This window comes from Vulpes vulpes, chromosome 13 (genome assembly GCF_048418805.1).
Source record: "Vulpes vulpes isolate BD-2025 chromosome 13, VulVul3, whole genome shotgun sequence".
Lineage (NCBI taxonomy): Eukaryota > Metazoa > Chordata > Mammalia > Carnivora > Canidae > Vulpes > Vulpes vulpes.
The window spans coordinates 146,042,643-146,067,677 of NC_132792.1; the positions used below are offsets into that span (position 1 = coordinate 146,042,643).

Genomic DNA, 25,035 nt, shown 5'->3' on the forward strand with positions numbered 1-25,035 from the left:
AAATTTGCTGATCACATATCCCTATCAGTAAAAAAACTGAGCACTCCCTCTGAATGAGACTTTGCTTGCTTGCTAGTTTGCTTATAATTTTTGTCTCATACTTTAACACATCACCTTAAACACTCCTAGGTGCATACACCTTGATTTAGAGATTGCCTTCAATTAAGTTTCCTTTCTCCTCACTCTCAATATATTCTTACAGAATAGCCAGCTTTAAGGAATAGTGAATAGAACAAAACTTTTATAATTAATAATTATATTATTAGTGTTAGTTTCAAGAACTTAACTGTCTAATTGCCTTTGTGAAATTTTGCTATAGGCTTGGAGCAATGTAAAGCTCTTACATAGCCAGCAGCAGCTGGATAGACATATATAATTTCTTATTTCTACTTACCACTACACCAAAGATGCCTCTAAAAATAGGAAGCAAACCATGAATCAAGGGTTACTTGTGCACACTGTACAGAAGGTTTTAGAAACTAATCTTCAAAAACAGAAGTCTTATTAACATTATTTTGTCACCTTTAATACATGTTTTTTAGCCAATTAAAACATATGAAATCACATTAAGAACCTAAAAAATAATGACATTCAAAATAAAGAGTTCCCTTTTTGGATTGGCACATTAGTATAGTTCAAGGTTGATTCCAAATTTCCCAATTATTTGAAAGTTCCATTCTCCAGAGTAAGAATCTAAGTACCTGATAGTTCTGCAGCAGGATAAGACTGAGGTAGAACTCGCTGAAGGCCAGTTTAAGGTCTTTAATATTCCTATGTTGGACACGTTCCTCATGGGACAAGTGGAAGACTGGCTTCCTGCGCTGTCGCAGTGTAGTAACACCAGTGCTCTCTTTCTGGGCATCCAGTGATGACTGAAGCTCATTCTGAAGTGTAGCAAACCTGCGCTGAGCCTCTGCAAGCTTTTCTATAAAAAACAAAAACAAAAGATCCCCCAAACCCAAAAAACAAAATTTCAAATTAAGATAAAAAAGCTGGTAAAGTTCTCACTGACTTGATTTTTTTTTTTTTACTGTTTATTTTGTTCTGCTTCCCTAAAACTTTTAGGAAAAAAATGTAACATGTAGTATTTAGAACTGGATACGAAAAAAAGTATTTTTGGTATAACATCTCAACCTACCATTCTATCCCACATTTCCCTCCCTTGCAAAACCTCAAGTGTACCTTTTTTTTTTTTTTTACACAGATGAAGGTACAGAATCTAAAAAGCCACTAAAAGTGAGAATGCAAAGTGGTACAGCCACATTATAATTTGGAAAACCATTTGTCAATTCTCAAAAAGTTAAACACAGAGTTAGTTACCTTAAGATCCAGCAATTTCACTCCTAGGTATATACCCAAGAGAACTGAAAATATATGTTCACACAAAAACATGTACATATACGTAAATTTGTATTCACAATAGTCAAAAAGTGGAAACAACCTAGATGTCCATTCACTGATGAAAGGATAAGTGAAACATGGCATACATAATATAGATGTAATGGAATATTCACTCATAAAAAAGAATGAAGTACTAATACATACCATAACATGAATGTATCTTAAAGAAATCATGGTAAGTCAAAGAAGCCAGACATAAAATGCCACATATTGTTTTATTATTATCCATTTATCTGAAATGTCCAGAGTAGGCATCCAGAGACAGAATGTAGATTAGTGGTTGCCAGGTTCTAGGGGGCAGGAAGAATTAGGAGTGACAGCTAATGGGTATGGGTTTTTTTTGGAGGAAATGAAAATGTTCTGGAATTATATAATAGTGATGGTTGTACAACCTTGTGAATACTTATGATTTGAATCTCTCTCCTCAGGACAGATATTCTGTCTCTTTTAAGGGCTTATGTGAGTAGGTCAGGCTCACTCAGGATAATCACTCATTCTTAAAGTCAGTTGGTTTGGGACTTTAATTACAGCTGCAGAATTCCTTTATAGCAACACCTAGGTAGATGTTTGATTAAATAATTGGGAGAAGGTAGAGAATACACTAGAAGGAAGGGATCTTGGATTCCACCTTAGAATTATGCCATGTATTTCTGAACTGATACAAATTTCTGGAGATTCCAAATGCCACTTGGTCCAGCAGTCAAATGGAAATTTATAGTGTTCAGGTGACAGATGAAATACTAACCAAGGTTTAACTCATTATGGATCCACTTGGTCCACACACTCACATTATGATTCTTTCTCCATTCTAGAACGTATAATTGGATTAGAAACATCAGGCCACTTGTTGAAATCTCCATGTTGACCCAGGCGTTAAGAGCCACTATTGTAGGAAGGACTAATGGAAGTTCCTAAAACTTCTTCCTATCACAATAATAACCAAGAGGCAAAAACACATTCCTAGGTTGTGCCACCACCAGGGACTTGAAAGACACAGGGATGTTGGTATCTATGATATCCTCATTTAATTCATCTGTTTAGTCTGTGCGGAAGTTGAATGGATCTTGAAGAATGACTGTGGAGTAGAGTAAACTTAAGTGGTCACTCTGGCAGCTATTATTTAGATGTGGTATCATAACTGGAGCAAATCAACAGAGCCTATAGCACTTAGTATGAAGCTATGCACCTAATTATGCAGCTTCTTATCTGGCAACAGACACCTGTATGGTCTTAGCACTAGAAATGACACCATTCCCCATAAATACTGCTTAGCCACTTAGTAGCAGGTTGGATGCATTGGATGCACTGGATGCAGGGGGCAGAGATTTGTCCTCTCTGGAATAAATGTACTCTTGATATGGTTGTGCCTTTCTTGCTCATTAATGTTCCTGGTTAGCACTACCATCAACTGGAATGCCTTATCCATTTTCACGGTATTCTCCACAGCTTTGTTTCTGATCAAGAAACTCAATTAACAGCAAAGGTAGTAAAGCAATAAGCATATCCATGGAATAAAATGATCTTACTACATATCCAGAAATTGCTGGCCTAAAGAGAGACACTCCAAAGTGAGCTGGGAGACAAATCTCAGTAATAATTGGGTTCTGTCTTAAAGGATGCAGTATTAAGACTATTACACTTATTGACGCTTTCACAAACATAGCCAAAATACAGAGTCTAAGAATCAAGGGATGGAAATGGGAGTGGCTCATCTCACTACTATGCTAAAAATTCATTCAATTTTAGCTTACCAATCTATAACTTGAGCTCTGCCTATTGGTTAGTTCTCAAAAGAAAATGCTTCTTTCAGAGGAATGCAACAATGGTTCTACTGAATTAGAAGATGACATTGCCACCTGGACATTTTGGACCCAGCAGGCAAAGAAGTTGTTTACTGGTTAGTGACTCATCTTGATTACCAAGGTGAAAGTGAGTTGCTGGTACACAATAAGAGTAAGGAGGATTGTGTCCATAACCCAGGAAACTGTCTCAAACACATCCTAGTATTTCCATGACAAGTAATAAAAGTTAGTGGAAAACTATAGAAATTAAAGTCAAAAATTGAGGATTCAGACTCTTCAGGAATTTCAGTTTGGGTCATTCCATTCAGTAAAGAACCCCAGTCAGCTGAGCTTCTGGCTGAGGGCACAAGAAATATGGATTGGTTTGTGGAAAAAGCAAATCATAGATACCAACTATGGCCTCTTGACCTTCTTGCTCTTTTACATAGCTTATATTTTCCTCTCTATCTCTTTCTGTTGTATTCTAGGTAACTACTTCAGCTCTATGTACAAGTGAATAAATTTTGTCTTAATTTTTACCTAATTCACAGGCTTAACTGGCTAAGATATTAATTTCAGTGATTATATTTTCATTTGAAAAAGTTCTGATTTTAAGATTGTATTCATTTGAGAGAGAGCAAGAGAGCAGTGCCATGTACATGAGAGGGGAAGGGGCAGAGGGAGAGGTAGAAGCAGATGCCCTGCTGAGCAAAGAGCAGAATGCCAGCCTATCCCAGAACGCTCGAGACCATGACCTGAGCAGATGCTTAACCAACGCTTAACCAACTAAGCCACCCAGGCACCTCTCTAATTGGTTATCTTAAAAAGTCAGTTGTTTTTTTTTTTTTTTTATAAATTTTTTTTAATTTTTTTTTTTTTATTTATTTATGATAGTCACAGAGAGAGAGAGAGAGAGAGGCAGAGACACAGGCGGAGGGAGAAGCAGGCTCCATGCACCGGGAGCCTGATGTGGGATTCGATCCCGGGTCTCCAGGATCGCGCCCTGGGCCAAAGGCAGGCGCCAAACCGCTGCGCCACCCAGGGATCCCTAGTTGTTTTTTTTTTTAAAGTCAGTTTTGATAGTTTCATTTTTGTGCATGGTTTTGATATTCTCTTGATATTCTCTTTTAGGTCTTTAGCATGTATTTTATTTTATTATCTAATAATTTTGCATATTTTATGCAGCATTTTACTGTTTTATACTGAGAGGTTTTCAGAATTTCTTCCTAGTCTTCCATATTATGAGAAAGAGAACTGTTCACCTAATTTTCAAATCTCATACTGAAAAGGCAAAATGAATCTCAAGGTTCTTTTTATAGAAGTCAAGTATTTCTATTGCAAAATTGTTCATCTTATTATCCTTCTGATCAAAAACAATATAAAACTTTTTGGTTTTCTTAGCTCACTGTATACTTAATTATGCAGTATTTTTTTCATGATACTCTTAGATTAAAAGATACATCTGTCTAAAAAAAAAGATATATCTAACACTTCTGTTTTTTTTTAAGATTTTATTTATTTATTCATGAGAGACAGAGAGAGAGAGAGAGAGAGAGAGGCAGAGACACAGGCAGAGAAAGAAGCAGGCTCCATGCAGGGAGCCCGTGGGACTGGATCCTGGATCTCCAGGATCGCGCCCTTGGCTGAAGGCGGCGCTAAACCCTGGGCCACCCGGGCTGCTCTCTAACACTTCTGTTTTATTAACAACTTAAGTACTTATGTCCTAATCACTTAAAAGCCATTTGAAAAAAATAGCATACACAAATACAAACACTAATGAAAGAATGTGAGCATTTATCCAAGGTCAACTACAAATTAGTTGGCTGATTAAAAACTTCAGGTAATTATGAGACCCAAAATCCAGAAAATCATAAGTAATATGAACAATAAACCTTTTATTAAAAAAGATTTTATTTATTTATTCATGAGAGACACAGAGAGAGCCAGAGACAGAGAGAAGCAGGCTTCTCGCAGGGAGCCCAATTCAGGACTGATCCCAGGACGTTGGATCACACCCTGAGCCAAAGGCAGAGGCTCGCTCAACTGTTGAGCCACCTGGGCCTCCCGAACAATAAACTTTCATTGTTGGGAAATTAACATATGAACTTGCCATTTGTTTACCTTCCTTAGCCAGGGTTGTCAATATATAAATTTTGTAATTATTTACATCTTTTATTACTTAGATACTAAAAATGAAAGAAGTCCAAAAACTGGAAAGAAAGAGGAACCATTACTTCCTGCGTGCCAGCAGCAAGTCAAGAAACAAATCCTGCACCATCTGGTAAACTCCTTACTCATTTTACAAGGCTGATCTCAAATATCATTTTCTATCTATAGTCCTTCTTACCTAAAAACTCTCAGGCACAACTTGAAACTCCCTTCTCATGAGGTCACAAATACACATACAAAGCACACTGAACATAATTCTTTATGTTTGTTCACTGACTGTGTGCTCTCTAAGCCAACGCTTCTGAGGCAAAAAAAAAAAAAAAAAAAAAAAAAAAACTTCATTTTTTAATGGTGAGAAAATTTTTAATAGCTTTTTCAGATATACTTTGCATAGCATTGCATTCACCTGTGGTAAACATAGCTTGTCAATTTTTAGTAAATTTCTAGAGTTGTGTAATCATCAACATAATTTTAGAACATTTCTAACATCCCATATACTTCTGTTATGGCCACTGGCTGTCAATCCTCAGTCCTACCCCTAGCCTCAGGTAACTCCTGATCTCCTTTCTGTTTCTACTCATTTACCTTTTCTGGACACTTTTATAAATAAGGAATCATACAATATGTTGTCTTTTATATCTGTCTGGCTTCTTGGCATGATTTTGAGGTTCATCCATTGTGTTTCATGTATTAGTAGTTTGTTCCTTTCTGTTGAATCATACTATGTTGAGTGGATATACCACATTTCGTTCAAATATTCATCAGTTAACAGACATTTGGATTGTTTCTAATTTTTTTTACTATATAAATTATGCTATTAACATTCACATTTAAATTTTTGTGTGGACTATCATCACCATCTTTGTATTGTAAGAGCCTGCATACAGTAGGCTGAATCCATCTTTGCTGACTGACTGAATGTATAGGAAAAACTTCTCTCTAATAATCCAAGTTCCCATATAGAAATAGAGAAGAAATAAATACCAGGGGTATTCTGCTACTTTTTTGAACTATTGTTTTCCTTAAGGGCAAGACTATCTAGAATAGCATAGGAGGGAGAATCCCTGGTTGGGCATAGGGGAGTATAAAGCATATGTAATTTGAAAAAAAAATCATAAAAAAAAGAAAAAAATCATTATTACTATAATTATTGGTGTGAGATTTTTATACTTAGCAGAAGAGTTTAATACTTATCAACAGGTTTAAAAAGGATGAAAAACACTGCTTTTGATACCAAGTGTCCAAACCTATGTTTCAATGACACTTCAGTTTCCTAGAGTCAGATCTTCTAAAATCTCAAACATCTGAGGCAGCACAGAATCTGGAAAAAGGTAGATGTGTACATAAAAACGTACTTTGGCCTGTGAATTAAAGTCTAAAAATATACTTAAAAATAAAAACAAATATTTCTAGGTAATTTTATAAATGCTGATGAAAATAGCCTATTTTGGCAATAAATTCCAATTTCTACTCATGCCAATATATCAAGAATGAAAGCAGATTATTACTTTAATATGTTTAATGCCATAGCTCTCGGATAATAAAATATTTGATAAAAATTTCTAAGAACCATACAAAAACTTTCAAAGCACCTATATGTTCCTCAAAGAGCTACTGGGTTTACAAGATTTTTCTTAGTTTTCACCAGATTTATACATATTTTATTTTTAGAAAAGTGATTTCAGATTTATAACCTATTCTGAAGATATGCTATTATACTCTTATGCAAATGAAGAATAATTATTGATAAAGTTAGTGTTTTAGAATATATTTATTTATATATTTTATTATTATTATTATTTTTTAAAGATTTTATTTACTTATTCATAGAGACAGAGACAGAGAGAGAGGCAGAGACACAGGCAGAGGGAGAAGCAGGCTCCATGCAGGGAGCCCGATGCGGGACTCGATCCCGGGACTCCAGGATCACACCCTGGGCCAAAGGCAGGCATTAAACCGCTGAACCACCCAGGGATCCCCAAGAATATATTTATTTTTTTATACTTATTTTGCAATGGTATAAGCTTGCTAATTCAATTTATGGATCTCAGTGTTATTTGAAATAAAAAATAAGTTTGTAAGAAGGGTGAGCCATACTAGAGGATTCAGGATAATTTTATTATATTATGTGAAATTTTTGTTCTGCATTTATCTGGAATTCTTTTTTCTTCAATAAAATATTTTATTTATTCATATGAGAGAGAGAGAGAGAGAGAGGGGCAGAGACATAGAGGGCGAAGCAGGTTCCATGAAGGAAGCCTGATGTGGGACTTGATCCTGGGACTCTGGGATCATGCCCTGAACCAAAGGCAGATGCTCAACTGCTGAGCCACCCAGGCGTCCCTTATCTGGAATTATTACCTGAATCGTTACACCTCAAAATACTGAATTCTAAAATCTCCATGTATGAATAGAACATAGTATTCTTTAATTTTCTCTATAATAATAATTGGATCCTTATTCTCTTACAACTCCAGCCTCAGCAGACTATTTGTTATCCTCCTCAACCCCAAATATGTCATGTATTTTGATGTCACAATGAATTGTATCTGGATAGGTGTTTCCTTGGAAAACTGCACTCCACGTCCTCTCCCACTGTTTATCCCCAATATGCTCCTCCAAGAGCATGTGGAAATGCCTCTGCATTTTCAAAGATCCAATATAAACTTTATTTCTTCTGGAGGCTTTTTCACAATCCCTCTCTTTTGCTCCAAGTAAAGTCAATGCTTCTTCCTGTCAGTTTCCACTGTACTTTGCAAAATCCTAAAACATCAGGTTATTATAGTATACATAAACTGAAAAGAAATAGATACAACTGGTAAATAAACACATTAGATATAATCAGGTATTTTTTATTCTACTATATTCTATTCATACATATGTTTTTAATGCTTGTGATGACCCCAGGTATTTTCATTTCCTGACCTATGTATTCGGTCATAACCTACAGTTTAAAAACATTAATTTAGATGATAGTCAGCTTTTTTTATGAAGATGCCATCCTGCAAGTGGGTTACTCCATGACCAGGGACATTCCCCAACTTACAGTTTTAGAAAGAAAAAAAAAAGATAAAATAGGAGGAAATGATAGTGGATAGTACATAAATAATTGTAATTTTAATTTTCATCAGGTATGTTAATAGGAAAGCAAGCCAGTATGGTTGCTTTAATTCACATCCCCTACTTCTCCCCTGACCTTAACCTTCCCTCCAAACCCCATTTTTTAAAAGCTCTTAAGTAATGGATTCTGTTGTAATAAACTCAAGAGAATCATGATGTAGGGCAAAATAGTAAAACAATGGGAATTTTAAACCATATAACAGACCTATGATCAACCTGATTAATATATACTAATCCATGTCTTTAAACACATAGAAGCAAAGAGCTAAACCAGCCATTAAGTCCTAATTTAGCTATGTGGGTACTAGACACATATAATCACTTGTAAACTGAATATTTATTATTTCAGTGAAAGAGATGCTTATGTTTTATTACACTCAGTGGCATAACAATATAAAATGCCTCAAACTCAATAATAAAGAACAAATACATAACAGGATTATAGTTATAACTGTAACAGAAATAGTTCTAATATACAGTTGGTCTTGCATATATATGAACCCTGAAATATGTTACAGCCAAGAAATAAATGTTTCTATTGCCATAATTTTTCATACTTACAAATAACTCTACTGCAATTTCTTTCCTTTCCTTCTTCCTTCCCCCTTCTCTCTCTGTTTTTTGGTACAGTTTTTACTATAAGCTTGTAACACTGTTCTGAATTCATAGTAACTGAAGCCAAAAGATTAGGACAGGTAAGAAAAAACTGAGATTGTTTAGAAACAAAGGAAAAAGACTATATAAAACATTCCAACCAAAAATAAATAAATAAATAAATAAATAAATAAATAAATAAATAAATAAGGCCTTGTCTGTTTTAATTGTGGAATATTAAAAGCAACAGATATATTCTGAGATTTTGTTTTTATTTAAGTACATAAAAACACTGCTTCAAAGCTAAGTATTTTGAATGGAGAAAGCAAACTGGTTCTAGCAAAGACAAAAATGTTGTAATATAAAGTGATTAATATTACCCATGGAAAAGGACATTATTGATCACCACAAAAAAGATTTCTAACACTATAGCTTTCAGGATTGGCACCATTTTTAGTACTAGAAGAGATCTAGGAGACTTTAGTGACTAGTAATGCTATCACCAAAAAGGAGTCTTCCTTTAAAAAACTTCCCTTTCCTCCCATGGTCTTCAAATATTAAAAGATTTTATCTGTTGGGGCACTTGGGTGGCTCAGTTGGTTAAGCTTCCGACTATTGGTTTTGACTCAGCCAGTGATTTCATAGGTCCTGGGATCAAGCCCTGTGCCAGGTTCCATGCTCAGTGTGGGGTTTGCTTGAGGATTTTCTCCCTCTACCCTCTCCTCACCTGAGTAATCTCTTTCCCTCTCTAAGATAAATAATTTTTTTTAATTAAAAAAATATTTCATCTATTAATATAAATGTTCATATTAACCAAAATTATGTAATAAAACATAAAGAGTAATAAAATGACTTACATCAGGTTTTGTGAAATACTGACAAATAGCTTCTGATTCCTCACAGGTGGAACCCAAGAGGGCTGGGAATCAATTTGCTCATTTTACTAGCAAGTACATGGAAGCCTAGAAAGGTTAAATGGTAAACTTCTTCTAAAAAAATAGTAATAAGGTTAAAAAATCCAAAATGTAACTGGTAGGTAATGATATGAAAATAAGTATCTACATTTTAGTAGTATTCACTGTTTTGTTTGGCTTTTATAGCATTTTGTTTGGGGTATTTAAAAGTTTAACTCAAGACTACATCTCACTTAAAAGTGACCATTTTGAGCAGCCCAGGTGGCTCAGTGGTTTAGGGCTGCCTTCGGCCCAGGGCCTGATCCTGGAGATCCGGGATCGAGTCCCATGTCAGGGTCCCTGCATGGAGCCTGCTTCTCTCTCTGCCTGTGTCTCTGCATCTGTCTCTCTCCCTCTCTGTGTCTCATAAATAAATGAAATCTTTAAAAAAAAAAGTGACTGTTTTTAGCTAACAAATCATTGGTGAGATACAAGTGGGTGGAGGTAGGTTTATAGGCTGAATTCATCCTGTATTATTTATAGGTTTTCTGTGCCCTAGTGTCAGAGAATTGCAGTCTATGAGACAAACTGCCATGGAGAAGGTGGCTAAATAAGGAGAAAAATAATATTGTCTAGGACAAGTGCCAAATTCTATTTCTGTCAATCATGTCTTCATATTACCCATCACTTCCTGACATGGCAAAAAGTCAGTCTGAAGACTATCAATTTGTACCTACTCTGTGGTGACATCAAGTGGCATGCCCTAGTGGCCCTGCCAATTCACAGAGAAAAAGGAAGTCATTTAATAATCATAGCCTCCAAATTTTTAATTGTAGAAAACCCAAAATTATTTCTGACAAACAATCAAATCAAAGATACCATTTTTCAAACTAGGGTTGTAAGACCAATATGGGGTCATTAAAAGCAATTGTGTAGATCGTAAGTCAGCATTTTATAAGTCAAATAGAAATAAATATAGAAAATAGAATATATTACACATAGAAAGGATATTACTCTATGAAAAGAATTTTAATTGTTTAAATATATTGCATATACACACATATATAGATGTATACAAACATACATAAAACACACATATCTGACTAGGTGTAATGCGTCACAATTTATATACAGTTTTTACTATAACTTAACATATAAAAAATATGTAACTATTGTTAACAGTAGAGATTTCTTTTGCTGTATCTACCAAGAAGTATTATTTACTCTTTCTAAACTAAATTACCCAAGTAGAGTGGGGCTCAGAGATCCTTCCCCAAATCATAGCAAAAGAAAAATGCTAATAAACTTGACCTTGTATATCTTTCATTTACAGCCTTAGGTCATATATTACAGGCTTTTCTCAGTCTAAACACTCTTTCCCCTGCAAGTGCCTTCCTCTTTTAGCTTCCTCTTCCTCATTCTTCATTACATGGCTGACCTCTCCTTCTCTGTCTATACTGCTGGTTCCTCTTTTCCTCCTACCTCCTAACTGCAGAAATTATCTTTGTTCTTGCACACTGCCATTTCACTGTACATTTTTCCCTTGCTGAAAATCTATTCATCGCAGTTTCAAAAAATATTTCTATTTTGTCTCTGCATTCTAGGTGCTTACAATGTAGTGAAAAGGACATGCATGTATACTGTGCCCTTTCATGGCTCTGTGCCTCTGCGCCTCTGCATGAACTGTTCTCTTTGCCTAGGAGTCCAGCCACAAGTAAAAGATGAGGAGAAAAACATAGAATTAAGGCATTTGCTTCCTTTTCTGTTTCTTTTTTGCTAGACTTGCTAAGACTAAACCAGTAAAAAGGGAAGTCAATGATGCATTTATTTACTAATTCTTAGAAGAAATTGTTATTGGAGCAAAGTCTTAAGGAGCTAAAATTTAGTCAGTAGTTGTACAGATTTGCCATGGATTGAAGAGAGATATCTTTTCTAAAAAGATTGGAAGAAAATAAATAAGGGTTAGAATGTCAACAAGTATTTAGGGGGAAGGGTGGCATAGATATGCATACTATATTATACACCAACAGGAGCTAAAAGTCTTTATTTAAAAAAAATTTTTTTAAAGCTTTATGGAGAAAGAAACTCAAGATTATGCTGAGTTCAGAGTCTGACACAGGACTTGATCCCATGACCCTGAGGAGCAGGACCTGCCTGAGTCAAAACCAAGTCGGACACTTAACCAACTGCACCACTCATGCACCCCTGAAGTACTTTATTTTTATTTGTAGAGTAGGAGGTATAATGAGCATGATGGAGAAGATGGTAGGGTCAGAGAATTCAAGAGAATGGTGTTGGGTTTATAAAAACATTTTGGAGGAGTGCCTGGGTGGCTTTAGTCAGTTGAACATCTGACTCTTCATCTCAGCTCAGGTCTTGATCTTGAGGTCATGGGTTTGTGGGTTTGGACCCTGTGCTGGGCTCCATGCTGGGTGTGAAACCTGCTTAAAAGTAAACAAAACAAACCCACTTTGGAGCATGGAAAAGGGCACTGATTAGGACCCATGGGCAGCTTTGAGGACATAGTTAAGAATGTAATAATGAATTTATACTAGTTCAAATTTGTTCTACTGTGATTTCTGCCCCCCTGACTATCCTAAGCAACCTGTGCATAAGCATAAAGACAGTAAAAAAAGCTGCATTGGTCCACAGCTGGAATTTCACTAGGCAGAAGCATATAAGGCAATGAAGGTGAGGACATTAAAAAGCACAAGGGACAAGGGGCTTAACATAATTGATGGAGAAGGAAGTAACCCTGGGAGGGGCCTTATCTACTGGAATAGATGAGGGAGTCAAGTAACTTGAGCTTTGTGAGATGAAAAGAGATATTAAAGGAATAGGGTGGTATATGAATATATATAACAGAATTTTAAAGGGTCAGATAGAAATAAATGGAAGTTCTAGTATTTTCTGCTCAACTTCAATAGCATCTTGTAGAGGACACTATAGAGAAAATGCTCTAGAGAGACAGAAATGAATATTCAATACAATGGAAAGGCAAAGTGATGTAATTAATAAGCAGGAACTGTGTAATTCAGCTCTGAAATAATAAAATCAAACATCTGACTCTTTACAGCTTCAGACTGGACTTTAGTGAAGCTCTATTAAAGTACTGGTTCATAATGAGGTCCCCAAATCTTTGCAAATGCAAAAGAATCTAGGCAATGAGCATATTAGGCTTAAATATTGAGGTGCTAGATGTATTACTACCCCTGGCTAAAGAAAATATCTCTAAGTGCAGTACAGGAGAAAAACAAGCCCTAGTTTAAAAATGATGATCAAAAAGTTAAACATGGCAGTGTTGCTCTTTCCTTAGCAGCAGAAATTGTCTCCTGTATATTGTACCAAAAAACTACTCACCTGAATAAAATGTGTTGATTTTGGCAAGTTCCTTTTCACAGGTTTGGAAGAATTTTTCTTCAAACTTGGCAAAATACCTCTTTACTGTGTCTTCATCTGTAACTGAAGGCAAGGAAAAATTTTAATATAATATCCAATGGCTAATAAAGAAAACTAAGGAAATAAAATCTAAAGGTACTACTTTCTTAGTCTTCAAAATGACAACAATGAACTGTGAACCATATTAAGAAAAGAGTACTGAAAGGCCTCTTAATAGGAACACAGTTATTTTTTAACTGAATAAGACTCGCTAAGTCTCTATTATAATAAACTTATAGTGGTAAAAAAAAAAAGTGTTCTAAAACTTCAGGAGAGGAAGACACTACTGTCGATAAAGGTGATCAAGAAAGACTTAAAGTGTTGGGAGTTGAAATGAGTAGGATTTAGCAAGAGTAAATATTTCAGGGAATAAATAAACAGAAAATGAAGACATGAATATATAATATGTTACAGGAAAAAGTGAGTTGATTGTTTCTACTATATTATATTGCTTTCTACTCATTTTCACTTAGCTGCACCAAATACAGGAAAAAATTATAGACTGATGGTTATAAATTACATATTCTTGATTTTATTTATTCACAAGAGTCACACACAGAGAAAGGCACAGTAGAAAAAGCAGAGAGAGAAGCAGGCTCCATGCAGGGAGCCCGATGTGGGACTTGATCCTGGGTCTCCAGGATCACACCCTGGGCTGAAGGTGGCGCTAAACCACTGAGCTACCAGGGCTACCCTAAATTACATATTCTAAGACTACAGTTGCTGGGTAGGAAGATAAGTGAGTTGACCAAACGGAATATTGTACAAGTATGGTGATAAACAGCAAATGACACCTTCGGGATAAGTAGTATGGATTCTGGCAAGTGAGAGCAGATGTACATCTAGTTAGTTGCTGCCCTGTGGTGACAGGGGGTTAAAGTTGTCAGATCTTCCAATTTTCAGAAGTCATAAAATCTAGATATTTTAAAAACACAGTGTAGACTAATCAATATATGTCTCTGGAGGCTTGATCCATTTTGTGAGTTCTGTTATGTAGCTGTCAATTTACTGAATACTGTAAGTATAGATATCTGTAGCCTCAGGAACCCCCAAACCTAAATGGGTATGTTTCTTGTCCAAGTGAGATCTGCCTAGACTCCAGATAGTAATCATAATTTAGAACTATCCTATTTCTGGATCTCTGGGGCAATCTAAGCTTCAAATGCGTAGAAAAATATAGGTCCTTTTATGTTCCCCCGATCTTAGAGCAATCCCAAAAACTCTTAAACAAATCATCTGTCCAGAAGGAAGAGAAACAGTATTTCCCTGAGTAATATGCAGTACAAACATATACATACTAATTCTTTGTACCAGAGATAGTTTAAGGAAAAACAAAAGCTTAAAATGAAGTTCTAAAAAGCATGTCAAATCTATTCACTTATTTTGAGTAACACAAATTAAAAAAAAATAAAAACTACACTACACAAAACCTTGAAATACTTATATATCTACTTCTATACTTCTTATGTTTTAGAACTTAACAGATAACAAAGGATTGTATTGATTTTAAGTAAAGAAAGGGTGGCCACTTTAAGTTCTTCATGTAAGCTCCATACTTTAGGTATAATAAAGGCTATAGCTGCCCAAGGTCACGGAGAATTATTTTTTCAAAGCAAAAAGCAAGTCAAAGCTTTCTTTTAAGGTGACCTTGAGTTAGAGATGACCCATGGTAACAGATGCTGCTCTTATAATAGCATTTAACTATAGCTGATTTAAAATAAAAGTAGTATCTCATTCTACTTTATTACCCATTTTTAAAATTTTTACTTTATTGGATTGTTAGGGGGAAAAAAACCCCAAAAGCAAAATAAAGGCTTAGCCGTATTTACTTTGTTTCCTTATAAAAAGAACAAAGTTGTTCACCAAAGCAATTTAAATATAGCTTCTTTTAAAAATAATTTTAACATATTAATATTTACACACAGGTTGCATATTCACCAACATCAACTATTTAAAAGATTACTGAGGGCAGCCCTGGTGGCGCAGCGGTTTAGCGCCGCCTGCAGCCCAGGGTGTGATCCTGGAGACCGGGGATTGAATCCCACATCGGGTTCCCTGCATGGAGCCTGCTTCTCCCTCTGCCTGTGTCTCTGCCTCTCTCTCTCTCTCTCTCTCTCTCTCTCTCTCTCTCTGTGTGTCTCTATGAATAAATAAATAAAAATATATATAAAAAAATAAAAATAAATAAAAGCGTGGGATTTACTTTAAAAAAAGGATTATTGAGCCTAGAAACCAAAAAAATTTAAGTAAGCCTCTAATAAACTAAAACACATAAGTTTCATGTATTAAAGCATGAATATTCTACCTATTAATCAATCACATATGAATCCTTCATTTCCTAGATTAAAGATTGTTTTATCTAAAATATTAGTAGTCTCTTATGTAGATTTCTGGTTCACATATAACTTAATAGTCACAAATCAGAAGAGGGTAGAGTAAGGTTACAGCAATACTAAAAAGTAATAGCAAAAGAAAAGAGGAAAGAACAATACATAAAAATAGATCTGCATATACAGGTACCCTCCTTTTTTGAAAGTTCAAGTTACACCACTTTGCTTTTACAAAAGACAGGAGGTTTTTTGGTTTTTTTGTTTTGTTTTGTTTTTCTGCTAACTAAAAAGAAATCTGTAGAGGATTTTTGCTTTTACCCTCTCACCCAAAAAATAGTTTCCAGCATTTGTTTTGCAGCAAGGCATTACAAAGGCATCAAGCACCCTGGCAGTACGGGTGGCACCCCCAAGCTCCTTCCCTGGGAATTGCACTTAGCATCTCAACACCAAGTCGCCAGAGATTTGGACTGTGTCTGTGAGCACATCTATGCTTTATCTCGATTTATTTTGTGCATCTGTTACCAAAGTATGTCCTAAGGTATCAGAAAAGCCTAAGATAGGATATTTTTTGGTTCTGGGAACAATAAATTAATGTTTCAACATAAATTAATGTTAACTGCGTCTTCATATCATTTTTTTTTTAAGATTTTATTTATTTATTCATGAGAGACACAGAGAGAGAGAGGCAGAGACACAGGCAGAGGGAGAAGCAGTCTCCACACAGGAGCCCAATGTGTAACTCGATGCTGGGACTCCATCCAGGACCATACCCCAGGCCAAAGGCAGGCACCAAACTGCTGAGCCACCCAGAGGTCCCCTTCGTATCATTTTGGCTTACAAAAGGTTTCATAGGAACAGTCTACTTTGGGGGAAACATGTACACAGGGATTTAAGATTAAGATAAAGGGTGCTTCAAATCAGTGAGAAAAGAATGGACCATATAAAAAATAGGGTTGAGCTATTCATTTAAATAAACTCCAAATGGAGCTAAAGAAACAATGTCATAAAACACAAGAAAAATAAATAACTCCAATGAGGAAAGTTTTCCTAAACATTACACAAAATAGGCCATAAAGGGAATGACCAACATCTCACAAAATGAAAAATCTCCACTCCACAAAATACCATAAGCAAACTTAAAAGACAAGCAATAGACAGGGAAAACATAACTGCAACATTTAAATTAAGGATTTACATGCAAAATAGACTTCCAAATGTCTTACAAATCAATATATTTAAAAGATGTTTCATAAGAAAAATGAAATTTTTAGATAAATTAGAGCAATTCATAGAAAAATACAAATGGCTAATGAACAAAGAAAAATGCTCAATATCCTGGGTATCAGTTATATGTGACTTTAAAATAATGAAATATAATTTTTAAACCATCAGACTGAAATAAACTTTAAAATATTATTTCAGCAATGCTAAAGGTAAATGAACTCTCACTCCCTATTGGTGGGAATGTAAATGTGTAAAGCCATTTAGGAAGGCAATCAGAGAGTAGCCATCAAAACATTCAGCGTGTTTAATCCCACATGTAAGAAATATACTCTAAAGGAATCTCGGCACAAAAAGATGTGTATGCAAGGATGTTCATGAAACACTGTTTTTAATAGCGATAAAGAAAACAAAGTAACGTCCAACAAAAGGGGAACAGTTAATCAAATTATAGTAACATCATATAACACTCTGCAGCCATTTAAAAAAAAAACACATACATCCCAGTATGTATGAAAATCCCAAGACACACTACTGATGAAAAATTTAAATAAAAGCATATATACAGCATGACCTCATTTATGAAAAGATATGTGCATAAAACAATATTCATATGTACATTCAGAGAGAAGATTGGAAGGATGCATGCCAACCTTAGTTGTGGTTATCTCATTTGAAAGAGTAGGTATGAGAGGGAGTCTCTCATTTTGCTATCTATATTTACTGTATTGCTTGAATCCATTACGATGAAATGTATTCACAAATGATAAACAAATTGCGTTGTGCAAAGAGTATTATTAACTGGAAGAAGAAAAGAAACATATTACATCCAAATCTTTAAATTATACATAGTAAAACCTAACCAGCATAGCTAGTTGAAAAGACTTAACTAAGAATTTATTATTATTATTATTATTATTATTATTATATTTTTAAAAGATTTTATTTATTTATTCATGAGAGAGAGAGAAGAGGCAGAGACACAGGCAGAGGGAGAAGCAGACTCCATGCAGGGAGCCCGTGTGGGACTTGATCCCGGGTCTCCAGGATCATGCCCTGAGCTGACGGCAGCACTAAACCGCTGAGCCAGCCGGGCTGCCCTTAACTAAGAATTTAGAGGTATTCAGGATGATTAAGCCTTTCACTCTGTTATGAGAAGTTGGGAGAATGCTGATTTTACAAAACATCAATCTCTATAATATATATATAGGAATGCTTCCTATAACTATAACCTATATAAGGACTGCTTCCTATAACTATAACCTATCTGCTGGATAATGTTAGAAATCAATAACTCTAAATTGGAGAAACAGAATTTTAGTGTTCAGAAACCAACTAGCCAATTTTCCTTGTTTTAGAGGTAAGAAAATACAGGTGAAGAGAACCTAGATAAAAAGAGGGTTTTTTCCCCTCTCCAGTAACAATTTAAGTTTTATAGATACTCACTATATTTTATAAAATAATGAATATTAAAGTGTCTACTATGTGTTACTTAACTGTGCAGCCACTACCTCCCAAAATTTGTATGTTGAATCCCTAATCCCCAATGTGACAGGGCCTTTGAGGAGGTAATTAAGATTAAATGGGGTCATAAGGATTGGGCCTTATTCCAATAGGACTGGTGTCCAAAGAGGAAAAGACATCAGAGATAGCCTCAGTGGACACTGAGAAAAGGCATGTGAAAAACATCCAGAAGACCCTCTGCAAAGAAGGAAGAGAGGCCTTATGGAAAGCAGGCACCTGACCTTGCATTTCAGTCCTGAGGATTTGTGAGAACAAAAGGTTCTATTGATTAAGCCACACATCTATGGTATTCTGCAATGGAAGCCCATGTACACTAATACAATGAATTTAACATGTTCTGAATTCAATAATTAGTCTCAAAAGACTAAGTCTACTTTTTAAAAAGGTAGCAAACATATAACAAGATATATCAACAATTACAAGATTAGCATCAACAGGAAAAAAAAAAAAAAAAAGCAGACAAAGGGGGAAAAAGTCCAGAATTAGTGAAGAATGACTTAGAGAACCTTGCTGTAGAGAATCTTTCACTGTGAGCTAAATAAATATTAATTCAGTCAGTTATACTAAAGAGAGAGAGAGAATATGATGGGGAGATTTCTTTGTCACTTCTATTATGGTCAAAATTTCATCTCAAATTTATAGATGACAGAAAATTTCTTTCTCATCCACCCCGCAAATTAGTTAGTTAATAGAAAATGACTCTAAAAGTACTATTCAAGGTAAAACATTCCTATTGCATAGCAACCACCACCAAGTGATTTTTATAGCAATTGTCAGGAATATTTTAATTTTAATTTTTAAAAAAGATTTATTTATTTATTTGAGAGAGAAGAGAGAGCATGCAACCTCATGCAACAGAAGGGGAAGAGGGAGAGAAACTCAAGCAGACTCTCTGCTGAGTGAGGAGCCTATGTGGGGCTCAATCTCACCACCCTGAGATCATGACCTGGTATGACCAAGAGGTGGACACTAACCAACTGAGCCACCCAACTGCCCCAGGAATATTTTTATTTTTATACCAAAAGTGTCATCTAATTTTCACATGCATTCTCTCAAAAACCAATTTCTTAAAACCATTATTAATTTTTTCACATATCTCATATGTTCCACTCAACTTTTTATTACAATTTTCAATGTTCTTTATTTCTAGATCTTTAAGATATTGAAGAACAGGGATTTTTAAAATCTTTTTAGATCCTATGCCTAACATAATGTCTGAGAGACAGTATGTGCTTCATACTTTTTTTTTTAATGGCACGTGTTAAAACAATGTTAATCATTTTTTAATCATTATGATGTATTAATAAAGTTTTAAAAAATGAAATTTCAACAACTGGATATTCATGCACAAAGGATTTAATTGTACCCAACCTCATACCATCCATGATTCTAAATAGATCAAAGACCTAAATGCAAAAGTTAAAACTATGAAACTCTCAAAAGAGGCATAAATCTTCCGGACTGTAGCTGAGGCAATGGTTTCTTAGATATGACACAAAAAGCAGAAGAGATGAAAGAAAAGTTGATATATTGGACTTCATCAAAATTTAAAAATTTGTTTTTAAAAGAGCACTATGAAGAAAGTAAAAGAACTACCATAGAATGGGAGAAAAACATTTACAAACCATATATCAGATAAGGTCTAGTATCCAGAATATATAAAGAACCCTTAGGATTCAACAATAAAAAGACAAATCATCCAATTAAAAAATGGGCAAAGGATCACCAATCATAAGGGAAATGCAAGTCAAAACCACAATTCTACTTCATATCCACTAGGATGGTTATGACTTAAAAAGAGACAGACAGACAATAACAAATGTTGACATAATGAGAAGAAACTGGGACCTCATACAATGCTGGTAAGAATGTAAAAATAGAGCAAGCATGTTGGAAAACAGTTTGGTAGTTCTTCAAAAAATTAAATATAGAGTTACCATATGATCTAGCAATTCCACTTCTAGGTATATACCCAAGAGAAGTAAAAACATGTTTACACAAAAACTTATAGACAAATGTCTATAGCAGCATTATTTTTAACAGTTGAAAAGTGAAAACAATCTAAGTGTCTATCAACTAATGAATGGGTAAACAAAATATGGCCTATCAATATAATGGAATATTATTCAGCCAAAAGAATGGATGAAGTACTATTACATGCCATAGCATGGATAAATGTTGAAAACATTATGTAAAGGGAAAGAAGCCAGGCACTAAAAACCACATATTCCATTTATATGAATTGTCCAGAACAAATTCACAGAGGCAAAAAGTAGATTAGTAGTTGGCAGGGTCAGAGAGGGGGGGAATGGGGAGTGATGAAAATGTTCTGGAATTAGGTAGTGGGGACAGTTATAGAAATTTGTGAATGTATAAGAAGCCACTAAAGCATATACCTTTAAGTGGTAAATTTTATAGTATCTGAATTATATCTCAATAAAATATATTTTAGCTCCAAGGTTAATCCTATAACAGAAACATAATGATAAACTAAAACATATTCATTTATTTATTCAACAAATAATTATTGTGCCTATTAGATGTTAGGCTCTGTGCTAAATGATGGGGATAGATGATAGATAGATAGATAGATAGATAGATAGATAGATAGATAGATAGATAGACAAACAAGATAGATGTGGCTCCTACAGAGTTTGCATTCCAGTGATTGAGACAGAAAGAAACTCACACAATAAAACAAAAGAATTACAAACTGAAAAATGTTGGTAAGACAACAGTGTATGGGACAGAAGGTAGGTACTAGTATGGACAGCTATCCTTTTGGCAGGGTAAGAGATGATCAGAAAAGACTTCATAGGAGATGGAGTTTAATCAGAAACCTGAACTTAAAGGATGACAAACAACAGGGGCAATATGATTCCTAAGAGTGGGAATAACGTATTAGGAAAGGAATTGGGTGCTTGAGGACCTGAAAGGCAAGTTACAATGGAAGTTAATAGAAGGTAGTGATTGATAGGAGGTAAGATTAGGGCGGTAGGCAAAGACCATGTGAAAGAGTCTAAGTTTTATTCTAAGTGCAATGAAAAATATTAAAGGGTTTTAAGCAGGAATCTAAAAGTAGAATTAGTTTACTTTCACTATGCGATCATTTAAAATAGCATTTTTCAGGACATCAGGTATGTAAATGAAGAGAAGAATGAGAAGGAGAAATCCCAAATAAGCTTGGGAAATAGTGTAAACAGAGGTCAGCTGATCTCTTTAAGGTAGCAGTTCTCAGGGCACCTAGGTGGCTCAGTTGGTTAAGTGTCTGACTTCAGCTCAGGTCATGATCTCAGGGTCCTGGGATCCACCCTTTGGCAGGCTCCTTGCTCAGCTGGGTGTCTGCTTGTCTACCCTTCTCTGCCTTGCTTATGCAGGTGCTCTGTCTCTTCTCTCTAATAAATAAGTAATCTTAAACAACAACAACAACAACAACAACTAGAGTTCTCAACTGGGGATGGATTTTGCCTCCCAGGAATTATTTGACAACGTCTGGAGAAATTTTTGGTTGTCATAACAGAAAGGGTGTTACTGGCATTGAATGGATAGAGGACAAGGATGTTGCTATACATCCTACAAGGTCAGGGACATCATCCTGTCTCACCCCTCCCTCTCAATAAAATATTACCTAATAGTCCAAAATGTCAACAGTGCCAACGCTGAAAAATTGCTTAAAGGCAAAAGAAGCTTTACTATGCTAATATACATTGTTATTATTCTATGAGAAGGAGATATACTATATTATGCTTCCTAAAGTTATTTATAAAAATACAATCTTCCTTTGGAGTAGAGGGCAAATGGCAGGGAAAAGATGGAAAAGGTGGAGAGTATCTAGTAAAATTTCCAAGAACATTATTCTGTGGAACATTGTTTGAAAGGCACTAATTTTAATATTACCACCATCTCTTTTGCATTTTTATATTCCATATCCAATTGTTTCTATGACTTCTTAGCTTCTCAAAAACTACTCATAAATGAAAGAGCTGATGAATAAAAATTAACATGTGACCGGCTTCCATCAAAAATAAGGAAGAATATTTAGCACTACTGATTTTACGTTTTTAAGAAAAAAGGTGTTTTTTTAAGTGTGACTTACAAATTAGGAATAAATAACTTGAAAGAATTCTATTTTTTCTCAAATGCTACTTCATCAACAGATGGGTGAATTATATAAAGCATATGGCTAAGATTTCAAAAATAAAAATGTTACTCTAAAATCATTGGTGTAGTAGAAATAGAACTAACTGGGAGTCATTCATTCAACAAGTATTAAGTCCCTTCTATGTACCAGGCAATGGGGCAGACACTAGAGATACAATGATAAGCGAAATACATGTAAACTCGACCCTCAGAGATTATACTCTACCCGAGGAAACAGACTTTAATTAAATCATCACACAAATATATAAAATGTAATATGGATTTTGAAAAAAATATAAAGATGAGAAAAAATCGCAGTGGGATATATCTAGTCTGCAAGGACTTGGGGGGAAGGGAGATGTGGGATTTTAAGTGTTATCTAAGATGAAATCTGAAGTTTAAGAAGGCATTTAGACAGAGCATAAGTGCTCTAAGCATATATATGCAAGAACAGCATATAGATGCTGTAGAAATGGGCATGTGTATTTGAGAAACTGAAGAGGTCTGTGTGACTGGAATCCAGGGAGGAAGGGGGACAAAGGTGGCAGGTAAAGGCCAAAGAGGCAAGCAGGGGTCTGATCACTGACAGCTTTGCAGAATAAAGGACTAATCTTTTTCCTATGACCAAGGTTACATTTTTGAAGGATTTTAAGCAGAAGAATAATTGTGATCAAATATATATATGCTTTTGTAAATGAAGAGATGTGGGGAGACTACTCAGATGTAGTACAGTAGATATCAAATGAGAGATCATGACAGCCATACCTAGGGTGAGGGATAGAGAGAGAGATAAGTGGAGAAAACTCAAGAGACAGTCTGGAGGTAAAATCAACAGGTTTTAGTGACAGATTGGATACGGTTCTATTGTCAGTTACCTGTATTCGCTTGAGTAAGGGACCCTCCAACTCCCCCCGCAGCTCCAAATTTCCTATTCCATAATTAAAGCTGCTAATTTCTGCAAAATCCAACTAGGCTAAAGTGGTCTTAAACAAAATTTTCTGACCTATCTTGAGGTTTCATATCAAGTTTAACTAAATGTGCTTTTAAACTCGTGGCAGAACAACAAAAAATTCTTTTAATTCACATAGTGACATATAACTGAGATGAAATTAATCTCACTAGCACTAGCTCTGATAACAATCAAAACTGTTTATCATTCCAATGATTATTTTACCTAATGTCTGCAAGGCAAAAAAACACCATAAATGAAATAGTGATAAATAATTCTAACATGAGCATAACTCAGTATTAAAGCAAATATAAATCAGTGTTTTCAAATGTTTTTTACCCTTGTAACCTCCAAATGAATTTTGGAAAACTCTCCTACATATATTTTTTTATGACAAAAGATTTTGTTCACATTTAAATAGTTTAAATGTAATCTCTGGCGCATTGTAATTATTTGTATTTTAAAATAAAATGACATTGTTTTAAATGTGGCTAATAGAATGCAAATGCCATAGCAATATGGTAACTACCATCATTCATTATTGAACATAAACACAAGCTCTTCGCTAACAGTTGGAAATTTTATTATCATTTTGGTGTTTTTTTCCATTTTGTTTTCTTGAATTTGTATTTCCACTCTACTTATATTACAGAATTTATGCTAATATATCTTTAGATTTGAATGTCATTTATTGATGATCCTATCACACTTCCTAGCCATAAAATTTAAATACTAACACTTTCCTAACCATAAAACTCTAAATATTAAAATTTCTTCTAGATTGGGCTATCATTTCAATTACTGAGTACAGTACATCAACACAACATAAATATGTAATAAACTTTAATATTAAACATAAAAAGTAAAATCCTATTAGGACTTTGAAAATTAATTTAATTTTAAAATTTAAATAGATAGAACTTTTTCTCCCAGTCAGTTCATGTGTCCATTGATGAATGTTACATTATTGTTGGAATGGTGAATATCACATCTGGTACAATATGACAAATATTGTAGAATCAGACAATTAAGAAGTACTGATATCACTATTTTTCATCTTAAGATGTTAAGTGCTGAGAAACCCTTTCACATAAGTAAACCGATCAGAATGAAAGTCTGTTGTAGTAATGTCAATTCTCTGAACTCCTTCCAAGTGTCTTCCAAAAATGCTCAGAAATCTGTTGTAAGAAATTAGTTTTAACATATATCAGCTGTCAATTAAATCTTCCTTCAATTCACTGAAAATAAACAATGAACGCAATTTGATTTCAAAAGAACTGGTTACCCTGTTAAACTTAGTTTCTCAGCATCTATACCAACAACTTGAGTATTTCAGACTATTTCTTTGTGTGTGTGTGTGGGGGGGGGTTCCAGAAGTAAAGCATTGTAACAAAAATCAGACTTAGCAAAAGATAAAGCTTTCATTTGTAAAATCAGGGAAAGGGTATTTGAAAAGGAACTACCTGACTGCTGGC

General features: G+C 34.8%; 1 protein-coding gene across 1 annotated transcript in view; it reads right to left on the reverse strand.

The window, feature by feature from the left end:
* Positions 1-25,035, reverse strand: part of XPR1 (xenotropic and polytropic retrovirus receptor 1) — a 223,282-nt gene that overhangs the window by 73,169 nt on the left and 125,078 nt on the right. Inside the window, exons 3-4 of the mRNA XM_026001127.2 lie at positions 13,319-13,420; positions 702-925 (exon numbers count right to left, since the gene is read on the reverse strand). Of these exons, the coding sequence (XP_025856912.1) occupies positions 702-925; positions 13,319-13,420 (326 nt within the window). The remainder of the gene's footprint in view (positions 1-701; positions 926-13,318; positions 13,421-25,035) is intronic.